This window comes from Lepidochelys kempii, chromosome 2 (genome assembly GCF_965140285.1).
Source record: "Lepidochelys kempii isolate rLepKem1 chromosome 2, rLepKem1.hap1, whole genome shotgun sequence".
Classification (NCBI taxonomy): domain Eukaryota; kingdom Metazoa; phylum Chordata; order Testudines; family Cheloniidae; genus Lepidochelys; species Lepidochelys kempii.
In genome coordinates, this window is record NC_136381.1 from 257,030,300 (window position 1) to 257,043,460 (window position 13,161).

The 13,161-nt window shown below is 42.7% G+C and overlaps 1 protein-coding gene across 3 annotated transcripts in view; it reads right to left on the reverse strand.

Moving 5' to 3' along the window:
- LOC140907820 (sodium channel protein type 5 subunit alpha) overlaps positions 1–13,161 on the reverse strand; it is a 268,854-nt gene that overhangs the window by 191,161 nt on the left and 64,532 nt on the right. For all 3 annotated transcript variants that reach the window (XM_073334664.2, XM_073334662.2, XM_073334665.2), the window contains exon 7: positions 11,511–11,574. In XM_073334664.2, the coding sequence (XP_073190765.2) occupies positions 11,511–11,574 (64 nt within the window). The remainder of the gene's footprint in view (positions 1–11,510; positions 11,575–13,161) is intronic.

A 13,161-nucleotide genomic window follows, 5' to 3' on the forward strand; every position in this document is an offset into this window, starting at 1 on the left:
AAGTCCAACTCCATCTATTACATACAATGGTTTATAAACAGACAGCAAAAGTTGGAGCCAAATAGATAAGTACAAACTGGACTATTTAAATTAAAACAAAACTGTGATAAGGAATCTTCACAGCTCCTATAAAAGTTGTGGACTGGCATAACAATAAGCTGAAAGATTCTGAAAATGAGAGGAGATATTTATAGCTGAAATCACTGAAATAAATTTTAATTGGTAAATTTTAATAGAATGAGAAATACCCCCTTAGCAACACAGTGGGGGTAAAAGCCTGAGTCTAGTAGGTAGAGGGGACCACTGGACTTCCAAGGCTTGTTTAGGCTTGAAGCCAAATAGGGAGTATAAGGGAGTATTGCTGGACTTACTAAATTAGCTCAGCAACAATAATTGATGTGAAATAAGAGGGTGTGCTCCCGAGAGGCACTGGCAACTTAGGCAATGAGCTAAAGTCTAGATATCACACAGAGGGGATTGATGTAGGCTCAGATTGTCCACTGACTTTTGCATGCTCATTGACTTGCAACCACAAAACAAACTAAAAAACCAAAACCACTGGCTTTCAATTCAGACACATAAATCCTATACCCTGAGAGCCAGATCGTGGCCAAACCTATGCACCTGTGCAAATGGGAGTAGGAACCCCCTTTACCCCTGTATGTTCTCCCTAGGCCTTGACTTCAGGCATGCAGAAGTAAACAAACATTGTGCGCCCACAGCTGCCCTCTCAAGGTGGTGGGTGGGGAGTGGGCACTCTTGGCTCCATCCCATAGTGCACAAACCAGCAAAGGGAGGTTGTAATCTGCTATTGGTGTGGGCCAGTAGCAGACTGCTACGCCTTTGTAGCAAGGGGGAAGATCCTGTGCTGTTGCTTGGGCAGGATGGGAATGCACTGCCCCTTAACTAGGGTAGATTGTAAATGTGTAACCCACACCAACTCGCTGCGGTTGATGAGCCCTGGACCAAGAAGAGCTAGCTACTTTAGCTCAGGTAGTACTGGCTCATGCTTTTAGACCCAGAGTCCTTGATGCAATGATCCACTCACAAGTGAGGCATTTCAAATATACAATCTAGCCCTAAGAGTGGGGTACTAAAGTGTGCGCCCTGTAAGCTATAACATTTTTCACAAGATTGTATGCATACTTTCTTGTGTGTTTTTTACACTGAAGTGAGGAGCTCTCCTGCCACAAACACACTTGTCACATTCCAATATGATTTTAACCAACACAAAGTAGATGAAGAGTATGTTATTTACATCATAACTTAGGTAAGTTCATTTAAAATATGCTATCCACTACGAGGGATTGTAATAAGTTTATTAGTGTTGCTTATTAAATTACTGCATAATGGGATCATGAGGTTCGACAGTTAAAAGAATGCATCCAGTTCTTTACAAAATGACGTCTTCTTTAATGGCATTTTAAGATGCCAACTGGGCTCACTTCTCTTAGATGCTGAACACACCAGCCCCAATCCAGCGAAGTATTGAAGCGTATTTCATTTTAAGCACAAGCAGCCCCATTGACTTCAGTGGAACGACTCACGCTTAAAGTTAAGCACACACTTTGTTGGTTTGGGGCCAGCATGCTCAGCACTTTGCATAACTAAGCCCTCAGACACCTCCAGATTTTCTCCCAGGCATGGCAAATAGCCCCTGATAAAATACCAGCAGCCACTACCCTATTCTCCTTAAGATTCACCTCGGCCAAGACACCCAGGAGACCCAGCCTGAGGACCACAGTTAAGCAGCCAATGAGCTGTAGCTATTGCTTTCCCCGTTTCCTCCCCACCCCTTCCCCCAGGTAAATAACAAAGCTGAGTCCAATCTTCACCAAGTTCATTTACTTGCAACCTGCATCCCTAACCTCTACCTCTTTGTCTGTCTGTGTTTTTGGGTAGTAAACCCTTCAGGCGAAGGGATTTCTCTTCTGTATGCCTGTACTGCGCCAAGCACAGTGGGGCCTTAATCCTGAATGGAGCCTTTGGAAGCCACAATAATACACAATTAACAACAACAATAGTAAATGGAGGCTTATGAATTTCAGGCAAACCAGAGCTCTCGCTGTTATAGTTGTCAGCAGCAGAATAAAGGCAACTGCCATTGTTGCTTTCTGTATATCCTCCCTTTCAATTCAACAGTTTCCCACACCGTTGGGGCTGTGTTACATTGTCATTTGTGATCATGCAAGTTATTCACCTCTCTCACACTGCCACGGTCCAGGTGAGAAATGCAGCATGGGGCAGTGTAAAGCAATGTACATAAAACGACATAAATGCACTGCCTCATTCATCAGGATGGGGCACATTTACTTCCCTTCTTCAGAGGAGTGTGGTGAGTGTCTTAACATTTGTGAAGTACTGTGAAATCATTGGATGGAGGATATGTAAGTGCAAAGGATTAGTATTTCAGTTGAGGGGCATCAGACTGTAGCATCACTGTGATACACTGTACAAAAGTGCTGTTAATATGTCTGGAAGTAAAGCTCATCATTAAAATGCCACTTTTGTATGCTTGGTAACTATGAAAAAAAACAGGTTGCAGATGGAGTTTTATGTGTTGGTATAGATTGCCTCAGTGAAACAGAGCAACACAACAAATACCTTTATAAAGATACTTTAAAACAGGATTAGGATTCATTTTATAACTTTAAAATGTTTTAAGAGGATTTCCATTCTAAATTCCTTTTATTTATAGACTAAGACTAAGATGAGAGCAAAAGAGTTACAAAGTTTTATAGAAATATGCCTCGTTCTCTCTCTATATATATATGTTATTTATAAGTAGCCTGCTAAGAAAAAATCAAGGTCACAGTGAGAATAAAGGTAGCTAAAGTTTCTATAGCAACAGTTACTAGGATGCAGTTGCCAAAGGTGCCTTCTTTTTATATCCTGAAGTAGCTTTAGAGGCCGACTTTTCTTTCCATTCACTAGCCTTTTTGGCAATATCAGTACAGATATGATGCAAATGTACTTGCATTGTTAATATGATAGTGTAGACTACAGCCCGTGAGCTGAACATACAGTACATGTCATGCGAAAGGAAAAAAATGTTAAGCAGTCTGACCTTGACACTTGAAAAGAACACCACTGACGGAAAAACCACACTGCTCAGAAAACCCGTTTTCTTACTGTTGGTACAAGTAGCCTGTGAGATTACTATACATGAAAACAAACAGAGCAGAAGGCTACTTTTATCTTTTGCTGTCCAGTTTGTTTACCGTGTGCATTTGACAGCACTTTGTGTCTAGTCAGTTTCACAGTTTCCCTTAGCAGACAATTTCCCCTGTTGTTTGTGTGGATCTTTCACACCAACACAAGGGAGAGAGAAAAAAATTCTGAAAAAAAATAGGAAAATGTCATTGTAAAACCACAAAAATTGGGAGAAGATTCAGGGACAGGTGTAGAAGCTGAAACTTGTTTTCATTTTTTTGGGGGTGGAGAGCGGGAGGAGGCTAGGGAGTGAGGTAAGAAGGAGATAATTTTCTAGATTCCAAGCTGATGTGGCCCCTCTACATTTGTATCCTATTTTGATAAGGAAACACCAGACTCCAGGTTTATAAGCATTTTTACAAAATTAGCAAGTTACAATTTCAGTAAGAAAAGTGAGAATGCCCATAACATGACTACATTAATAATACAGCAGCTTTGATGTAACTTGATAGAACCCTTTCACTGACAGTCCTCCACCATCACATCTGCCACGGTGTTGTGGTCCTGTTTTAAAAGTGAAGACAATGGGCACGTATCTGGTACATTCAGCAGCACAGCAGGTGTTTTCTAGTCTGATGCTCAGCAGCAGCCAATTGGTTAAATGAAAAAAGAACACTTTTCCCTTATTGTCATCAGTTAAAAACATGCAGCAGAGATCAACATAAATGTTTAGGGTGGGTTTTTTTGTTTGTTTTTTTAAATCACAGTCAGCACCTATAATTCTGGTGCCCTTCTGGCCACCACCTCTGCTTATGGGCTAGAGCTGTGCTGCGGCAAGGAAAGGAGAAACCTGTAAAGGGGCTGGAGCCACAGCCATATTGGTGTTCAAAGTGGGGCGGGAGGAAGTGGTCACTGGGCTGGAGGCATCCCTACGAAATGGGTGTCCTATATAGTTTCCTGTGCAGGTTAGGCCTCAAGCCAGCACTGTTTATCGGGAATGCATGGCCAATTCCTGAAGGCTTGACTCAGTTTTCAGTCCTTACTCAAACTGCCATTGAGTTTATGCTCATTGTTCTCCAACAGCTTATTAGTTTTGTCTTTTAAATCCAAAGCACGTGATACACACTTTCCTGTTCATTACTAAAGAGCTAAATCCAAAATTAAGCAAGTACTGTAGCAAGATACTTTTTCTCTCCTTTCTAGAGATGTGAATCTGGCAGGCCAGATGCTAATTCTTGCCCAGGCTGCAGGCATTAGCTCAGAACTGAGAAAACTGATAGCTGGAGTCCAGAACAATTCACCTGTGTATTAGTTTTGCTCATAATAGGTATTAGGCTTATAAGAACTGTCATAAATATAAAGGGAAGGGTAAACCCCTTTGAAATCCCTCCTGGCCAGGGGAAAGCTCCTCTCACCTGTAAAGGGTTAAGAAGCTAAAGGTAACCTCGCTGGCACCTGACCAAAATGACCAATGAGGAGACAAGATACTTTCAAAAGCTGGGAGGAGGGAGAGTAACAAAGGGTCTGTCTGTAGTCGTCTTGGCCGGGGACAGAACAGGAATGGAGTCTTAGAACTTTTAGTAAGTAATCTAGCTAGGTATGTGTTAGATTATGATTTCTTTAAATGGCTGAGAAAAGAATTGTGCTGAATAGAATAACTATTTCTGTCTGTGTATCTTTTTTGTAACTTAAGGTTTTGCCTAGAGGGGTTCTCTATGTTTTTGAATCTAATTACCCTGTAAGATATATACCATCCTGATTTTACAGGGGGGATTTCTTTATTTCTATTTACTTCTATTTTTTATTAAAAGTCTTCTTGTAAAACACTGAATGCTTTTTCATTGTTCTCAGATCCAAGGGTTTGGGTTTGTGGTCACCTATGCAAATTGGTGAGGCTTTTTATCCAACATTTCCCAGGAAAGGGGGGGGTGCAAGTGTTGGGAGGATTGTTCATTGTTCTTAAGATCCAAGGGTCTGGGTCTGTAGTCACCTAGGCAAATTGGTGAGGCTTTTTACCAAACCTTGTCCAGGAAGTGGGGTGCAAGGTTTTGGGAAGTATTTTGGGGGGAAGGACGCGTCCAAACAGCTCTTCCCCAGTAACCAGTATTAGTTTGGTGGTGGTAGCGGCCATTCCAAGGATAACGGGGGTAATATTTTGTACCTTGGGGAAGTTTTGACCTAAGCTGGTAAAGATAAGCTTAGGAGGTTTTTCATGCAGGTCCCCACATCTGTACCCTAGAGTTCAGAGTGGGGGAGGAACCTTGACAAGAACGAATGTAGCGTTTAGAGTCTATGAAATGTTTGTAAGTTGCTACATGCATTAATCTCACTCTCAATGTCTGCATTCCGTGCTTTAAGAAAATATGTAAGCTTTGCTTTATAACTTTGAAAATGTTTGCTCTGAACTTGTGAACTCAAGCAGGGGACAGGTTTCAGAGTAACAGCCGTGTTAGTCTGTATTCGCAAAAAGAAAAGGAGTACTTGTGACACCTTAGAGACTAACCAATTTATCCTCTCCCCACACATCCAGAAGGCCCATCAAGGAATATCACAATACAATGGACTGGTTAATGGCCTTATCACATCTGAGAAATGCTATGTGCAAGGAAGCTTGTCCTGTAGATTTGGAAGCTGAAGGAAGGAAATAAAACAAAGCCACAGGATAATTTTCCATCTGTTTGAACTCCGACAGGACCAGAGACTCTGAACTGAAGCCAAAAGAAAAGGAGTACTTGTGGCACCTTAGAGACTAACATTTATTTGAGCATAAGCTTTCGTGAGCTACAGCTCACTTCATCGGATGCATTCAATGGAAAATACAGTGGGGAGATTTATATACATAGAGGACATGAAACAATGGGTGTTGCCATACACACTGTAACGAGAGTGATCACTTAAGATGAGCTATTTCCCCATGTTTATTTCCTCCCACAACCCCCCACTGTTCCTCAGACGTTCTTGTCAACTGCTGGAAATGGCCCACTTGATTATCACTACAAAAGGTCCACCCCCCGGCTCTCCTGCTGGTAATAGCTCACCTTACCTGATCCCTCTCCTTACAGTGTGTATGGTAACACCCATTGTTTCATGTTCTCTGTGTATATAAATCTCCTCACTGTATTTTCCACTGAATGCCTCCGATGAAGTGAGCTGTAGCTAACGAAAGCTTATGCTCAAATAAATTTGTTAGTCTCTAAGGTGCCACAAGTCCTCCTTTTTTTTTTAAATTTACAGATCACTACAACTCTGTCACTCTTAGGATTTAAAGGGTAACCTATTTGTGTGTATATGTTTGCTTGTTTTAACCTGTAAATAACTCATCTCTTTTTCCTAGTTAATAAACCTTTAGATAGTTTATTACATGATTGGCTAGAGGCATTGTCTTTTATGTAAAATCTAGGGCAGTGCTACTCAAAGTGGTGGTCTGCAGACTGGTGCTGGTCCACGAGCCATCGGAAAAAAATATTGCTGGTCCCCCACATCAGATAGCTTGAGAAGCACTAATCTAGGGTACCAGTTGTTCTGGGCTAAGTGACTGGTCTCTTGGGACTGGAAGCAACCTGAATGTGGTGTGATTTTTGGTGTAAGTGACCATTTATCACAAAGTTCAGTTTGTCTGGGTCACAAGATAGACTAGGGAGTCCAAGGGGACTGTCTGTGATTCCATGGTAAGACTGCTATAGTGATCCAGGAGTTCACATTTGTGAGCTTGGTGAAATCTAATTATAGAACACACCACCAGTTTGGGGTGTCTGTCCTTGTTTCTGACAGTCTGCCCTGAGGTAGGCACTCACAGTCATGAGCCACTCCAGATAGCGTGACAGCAATGATCACTCATTACCCTAATATACCATGTCCCCCGTGTCCCTTTGCTGGATTCTCCTCTCCTTCCACATCAAGTTCAAATTTCCGGTCCTTTACCTCCATGAGCTTCTACATCTCTGCACCACCTGCATCCCTGTTCTCATTTCCATTTATTCTCATCTTATTCACTCCACTGCTCCCAAGCCTGCCTGCTAGCACCCTCTGTATCATTCTCCACTTTGTTCTGTTTACTTCCTTCCATGGTTGGAAGACTTCCTCAACCAGCGCATCAATCAACTCCCTTTCCTCATTCAAATCTCTCCTTAAAATGCATGCCTTCCATGGGATCTTTCAAAGATAAGCCAGCTGTGTGGGCACATGTCTATTTTGAGGGGTGGCTGGTGATTCATGCCCAGCTCTTGGTCACCCTGTAGACTGTGTTAATATCTACGGTCTGGACTTGTCAATGTCATGGACTTAGGGAACAGAATAAAAATACCCTCAATATTTTAAATAGTTAACCTCTTTAGCAATCAGAATAGCTGTTTTTGTCCCTATTATTTTAATCAGAAATGAGGGAAAAAAAGCTGTAATTGCAAAGCGGAACCAATTTGGATATTTCCGATGGTGGCCATATTTTGAAAATCAAAAACAGGGGTGTTTTTGCATATCTGTGTTTTAGGGTTGTGAGTTAGTCACACAACAGGAAAAGTATTTTTTTAAAATATCACGGTGGTGTCACTACTTCCAACTTCTGACTCAGTGACACGTGCTTATTTCTCAGAGTGGAGGATGTTTCCCCCCCCAGTAACTTAGTGCACTGAATGTGTTTGTCATGAAACACTGAACAAGTGTCACTGACATTCACTTTGAGAAAAAGAACAGCTTTGATCTCATCCACACTCATTTGAGAGAGACAAGGTGGATGAGATAATATCTGTTATTGGACCAACTTCTGTTGGTGGAAGAGAGACAGTGACAACAGAAGTTGGTCCAATAAAAGATATTATCTCACCCACCTTGTCTTTCTTGTGTCCTGGGACCAACATGTCTATAACAACAATCCAAACAACAATGGAAGATCCATGCTCATTTGACTTTTCATTCCAACATTTTTCCAAACACTAAACCTGGTTTCCACTTCACTGTTATTCCTGGTAAGCCAGCAAATTTTGCTTGGTACAGCAATACATCTGGAAACATTTTGTAGTTAGATAAAAAAAAACAAACATGTGTTTGACTTGATTAAATAAAAAAGGGTGTCTTGGTGTCTTCAGGTGTCTTGAAGAAAGTTCCTGGGACATATAGTCATTTTAATATACACTACCATGTCTCCATGACTTTTAAAACAGAATCACTGAAATATAGGGCTGGAAAGGACCTCAAAAGGTCATCTAGTCCAACCCTCTGCACTGTGGCAGGATCAAGTAAACCTACACCACCCCTGACAGGTGTTTGTCTAACCTGTTTCTAAAAACCTCCAATGATGGGGATTCCACAACCTTTCTTGAAGCCTATTCCAGAACTTAGCTATCTTTATAGTTAAAAAGTTTTTCCTAATATCTAATCAAAATCTCATTGCAGCAGAGTCCATTATTTCTTGTTCTATCCTCAATAGACATGGAGAGCAACTGAACACCATCCTCTTTATAACATCCCTTAACATATTTGAAGAGTGTTCTCAGGTGCCCTCTCAGTCTTCTTTTCTGAAGACTAAACATGTCCAGGTTTTTTTAACCTTTCCTCATAAGTAAGGTTTTCTAAACCTTGTATCATTTTTATTGCTCTCCTCTGGACTTTCTCCAGTTTGTCCACATCTGGCACCCAAAACTTGACACAATACTCAAACTGAGGCCTCACTAGTGCTGAGTAAAGCAGGAAAGTTACCTCATGTGTCTTACAAAGGACAGAAGCTCTCCCGCTGACATAGTGCTGTCCATACCAGTGCTTAAGTCAGCCTAAATTCTGTCACTCAGGGGGGTGGCTAACTCACACCACCGAGTGACATAACTTATGTTAAGTTAAGCTGTAGCGTAGTCATAGCCTAAGTCCCTGTTGTGAATCCAGCCGAAAGTGTGTCAGCTCCCAGCCCATAACACATAACAAGGTAAGGTATGGCAGACTGCTGCTGGTGTGTGTTCCCAGCCTCAGAAAGATTAAACACCATGACCAGGTCACTTTCAGGCCCTTCCCCCAGGGCACAGTTTATTAATGCAAACAAAAGTAACATGCGTGCGCATGTGCACACGCACACACACACACACGCTATTCCCCTGACCAACACTGGCTGCAGGAGCCTTTAACCCTCTTCCAGGGCCAGACACAGGAACCAACCTCCCTCCTGCAGCTTCCATCCAACTAGGGCGGCCGCTCACATGTTACCAGAATAATGGATATTCTGGCACTTCTGGGGATGGAGTGGGCCCGTCCCTGCCTGGGTGACCCCGCCCCTGCTGGCATGATGGTGGATGCACGGTGTGTGTGAGGCCACGCCACACAGGGAACACCAGTTTCAAGAGCGCACCGCACGTGAGGTCAGGCCGGTGGGGGAGGAGTGGCACGCTATTCAAAATGGTGTCCCACACCCGATACCAGACAAAAGCATGTCCGGTTGTGTCCCATTACCAGACAGGGGACAAAAGCCAGGCAAAAAGAGAACTTTCCAGGAATTAACTGGATGAGTGCCCTCCCCACATTCAACTGAGCTCTCTCAGCCCTTTATAGGCATCATTTGAACCCACTGCAACTGGGTCCAATAATCAAACGGGGCTGCCTGGCCACTGGCTCACGGGCCCTTAAAGGAGCTGACTACCCTGTAACAGGCACTACATTCAAACTCAGGGTCAATGGAAGGAAACCAAGTCCAGCACCCCCAACCTTTTCTATGTCATGACTTCCTGATCCCAGTTTTCTCCAACAGTGATTGCTCCCCCTCAGCCCCAATGGCATAATGGAACTAAGGTCTGGGCCCTGGGTATCCTGCTGCCAGCCAGGACTCAAATCCACATATCACCGGGACCCGTGTTTAAACTACCACTGCTTGGAGGGCCTCAGGGGACTTCTAAGACCTGAGACCTCCTAGAAAATTCTCCTATAGTCTTAGACTCCAGCCTGAGCTTAGGCTAATGCAGTGCATTACTATCATCCATGTTTATTTACTGAGTGCTGATGTTGTACCTTTCCTGAAACAAACGTCGAGGAAGGCATGGCCCTCTGCCCAGGGAGCTTACAGTCTAAATCAGCCTGGCAATACAGATCAGACATACAAGACATGCAGGGAGAAGGTTGACACATCCAGTTATCCTTTGTGTGCATGTAAATACAGATATAGACAGTGGCAGGCGGAAAAAGTGCTTGTCTCTCTGGGTCCCTTTAGTGTTTTATCCTAGTCCTGACCTCTTCTTTCTCTCTGCCTGCCTTTCCCCACATTCCAGTCTAGATTTTAACCTTCCTACCTCCTCCATTCCCCTTACCGACACACCCTCCTTCACACACACCAGAGTTTCTGCCAATCACATTTCCATTCTCATCATTCATCCACACTCACCTGTCCCAACTCAGTCCACCCCAACCCGCTCAGCACCCTCTCAACCAGATCCAAACCCTCTCTTCTCACCCACCTACCAGTCTCAGAATTCTCTCTCCCTCTTAACTCAAAAACAAACCCCCTCACTCTGAGATCCCCCTTCTTCCTTCCTACCCAACTTCCTGCAGCTCAGAACCTCCCAGGGGCTTAAAACCTTCTCCCTTCCCATCATAAGCCCTTCTCCTCACCTCATAGTTTAACCTCCTTCGAAATCCTCTCAGGCTCACAAGAGCCACTCTCTCCACCATCACACCACCTTCCACTGAGCCTGGAGAATCAGGATCAAAGACAGCTGAGAAGGACTGTGTGTACAGGTGATGAGTATGTGAAGGAAGGCTTCTACCCTGCCTCTGTGCAGCTAACCTGAATTAGCATCTCAAGAGGCATATATTTCCTGTTCCTTCTACTGCCTGCAGAGGTTTGAGAAACTGGAATACATACCTTCTACACCTGCATTACATGCACATGAAGCTCACAAATTAACAAAGTGTCTTTGCATGTCCAAAACATCTTGGTTTCAGTACGGGCCAAAGGTTTGAATTTATTATTCTGTTCTTCCTCCTCTGCTAGAAATACTGGAATTAATCATCAGTCTATTTCCCCATTCTGCTTTTCTGCTTCCTTCTTCACCTTTCATTTCCTTTAAACTACTACCCACTCAGCCAAAATGTTATTAAGTTTCAAGCACTTTTTTGAGGAGAAAATTAAACTGATTGAAAAAGGAGTTTGTAATAAGGTAGCTAAAGAATTCAGACCTCTATAAGTGAGACACACCAATCTCTTTCCTCTGCTGTTTAGAAAATTGTACTATTATGCCTGATATTGTCATTATCTTTGTTTCCATTATTACTGACGCTGGGAAGTTGAAATCCCTACTTCATGCCAATTAGAAGTGAACAGAACTGAACCAAAATGTGTCAAAGAAAGAAAAGAAAAGAAGCAAAGATGTTTTTTTGATTGCACTTACCCAGCATCTGAGCTGTTGCCACAGAGTAGTGCGTCCGAAGTGCCATTTTTTATGAAGTAGTTTTCTGCCACAAAAGTGAAGGAATCATGAATTGACAACCTGCTTTCTAACAAGCACATTCCCAAATTAATACAATATCTGAAAATTATCCACCAAACAGCATATATAGTTACAGGAATCTGGGGATTTGATGAATAAAGGGTTTTGTTTGATTCACTGATTTTAATTTTCAGGAAGCAACATACTTCAGTTCTTGTAGAATCAGCTGTAAAAATTAAAATATATAATTTTAAAGCTTCTTAGCTATTGCGATCAGTATTTAAAATTCATTAGTAGCCTTTGTTCAACATAAAGAAGACAAAATAAAGGTAATAACAACATAACTAAAATACATCCTTTTAACATTCAACAGATAACAAACAAGGAAGTCTGATATTAAAAGAAATAGGAATAGAAGGGTAAGTTAATATATATGCTTTCAACAATGGACATTCTAAAAAGCATAATTGGGGAAAAAATTAAGTGGCTGTACAGAGCCTATCCCAATGAGGCCCTGATCTCTGATCAGGGTTAAATAATAATAGATGTTTTCCAGAAGCAAGTGAAAGTGGATTGAGATGGTTTTCAACAAGGAGCAAGGTGCATACCCTACTTAGCCTACATGCATACCCGACATACTCTACATATCCTAGACCCTATAGCAAGGGAGTAATTCCCTGCTGACTTAACACATGAGGGTGAGAGCCCTGCACAGCAGGTGTTGTGAGAGCAGAGATGCTCTCCCAGATGATGCTCAAAGAGGTCTCCATTGCAGCCTTACCCTACATTGTTAATGGTTTTAGAAACCAAGCGTGTCAGCTTATTAATTTGGGGGCATTATGTGCCAAAAAAATTAAAAATTCTTTGCACAATCTTTTAAAATTCTGCATATTTTATTTGTCAAAACAACACAATAGAATCACACCAGTTTCAATTATTTTGGTAACTTATTTCAAATTACCCATCAGCAAGTACGTCTGTAACAATACAGACAACAAAAAAGATTCACAATATGTTTTTGATAGATTCCTTACTAGGCATATTAATACAGAACTTTGAGTAACAATTCATTTAAACTACAATACAGAAATGTATTTCCCACACCTGTCAGAAATAGTGCAAAGGCTTGGGGGAGTCAGGGGTAATGGAGGAACTGAGGGAGAGAGAAGTAATTGATGGGAAGCAGCCTGGTGTCAACTTGGAGGGTTGTTGGGTGTGGGTGGGAGAAGTATGGAAGGGGTTTTTTGCAGGGGGAGGGAAGGATTGTTAGGGAGCCTCCCCCATGCAGAACCTGGCTAGCCCCTAACCTCTCCCACTCAGTCAAGCACATCTGCCCCACCTCCATTTGTTCCTGCACCCCCCTCCTCCTGTCCCCATGTGTCCCTGCACCCTCCGTGACCCTGCACCCCTACTCAGCCAATCCCTTCCCCCGTCCCCATGTGACCCTGCACCTCCAATCCCATTCAGTCCCCGCTCCAGTCTGTCCCCCACACTAACCCTTTTGAACCCCAGTCTGTGACCCCCCAGCAGCTCCATGTGCCCCATGCTGTCTGTGCCCCCATATCCTGTGTTTCCTTACATGGCCCCAAGGGCAGGGCACTCTGAGGAGCCC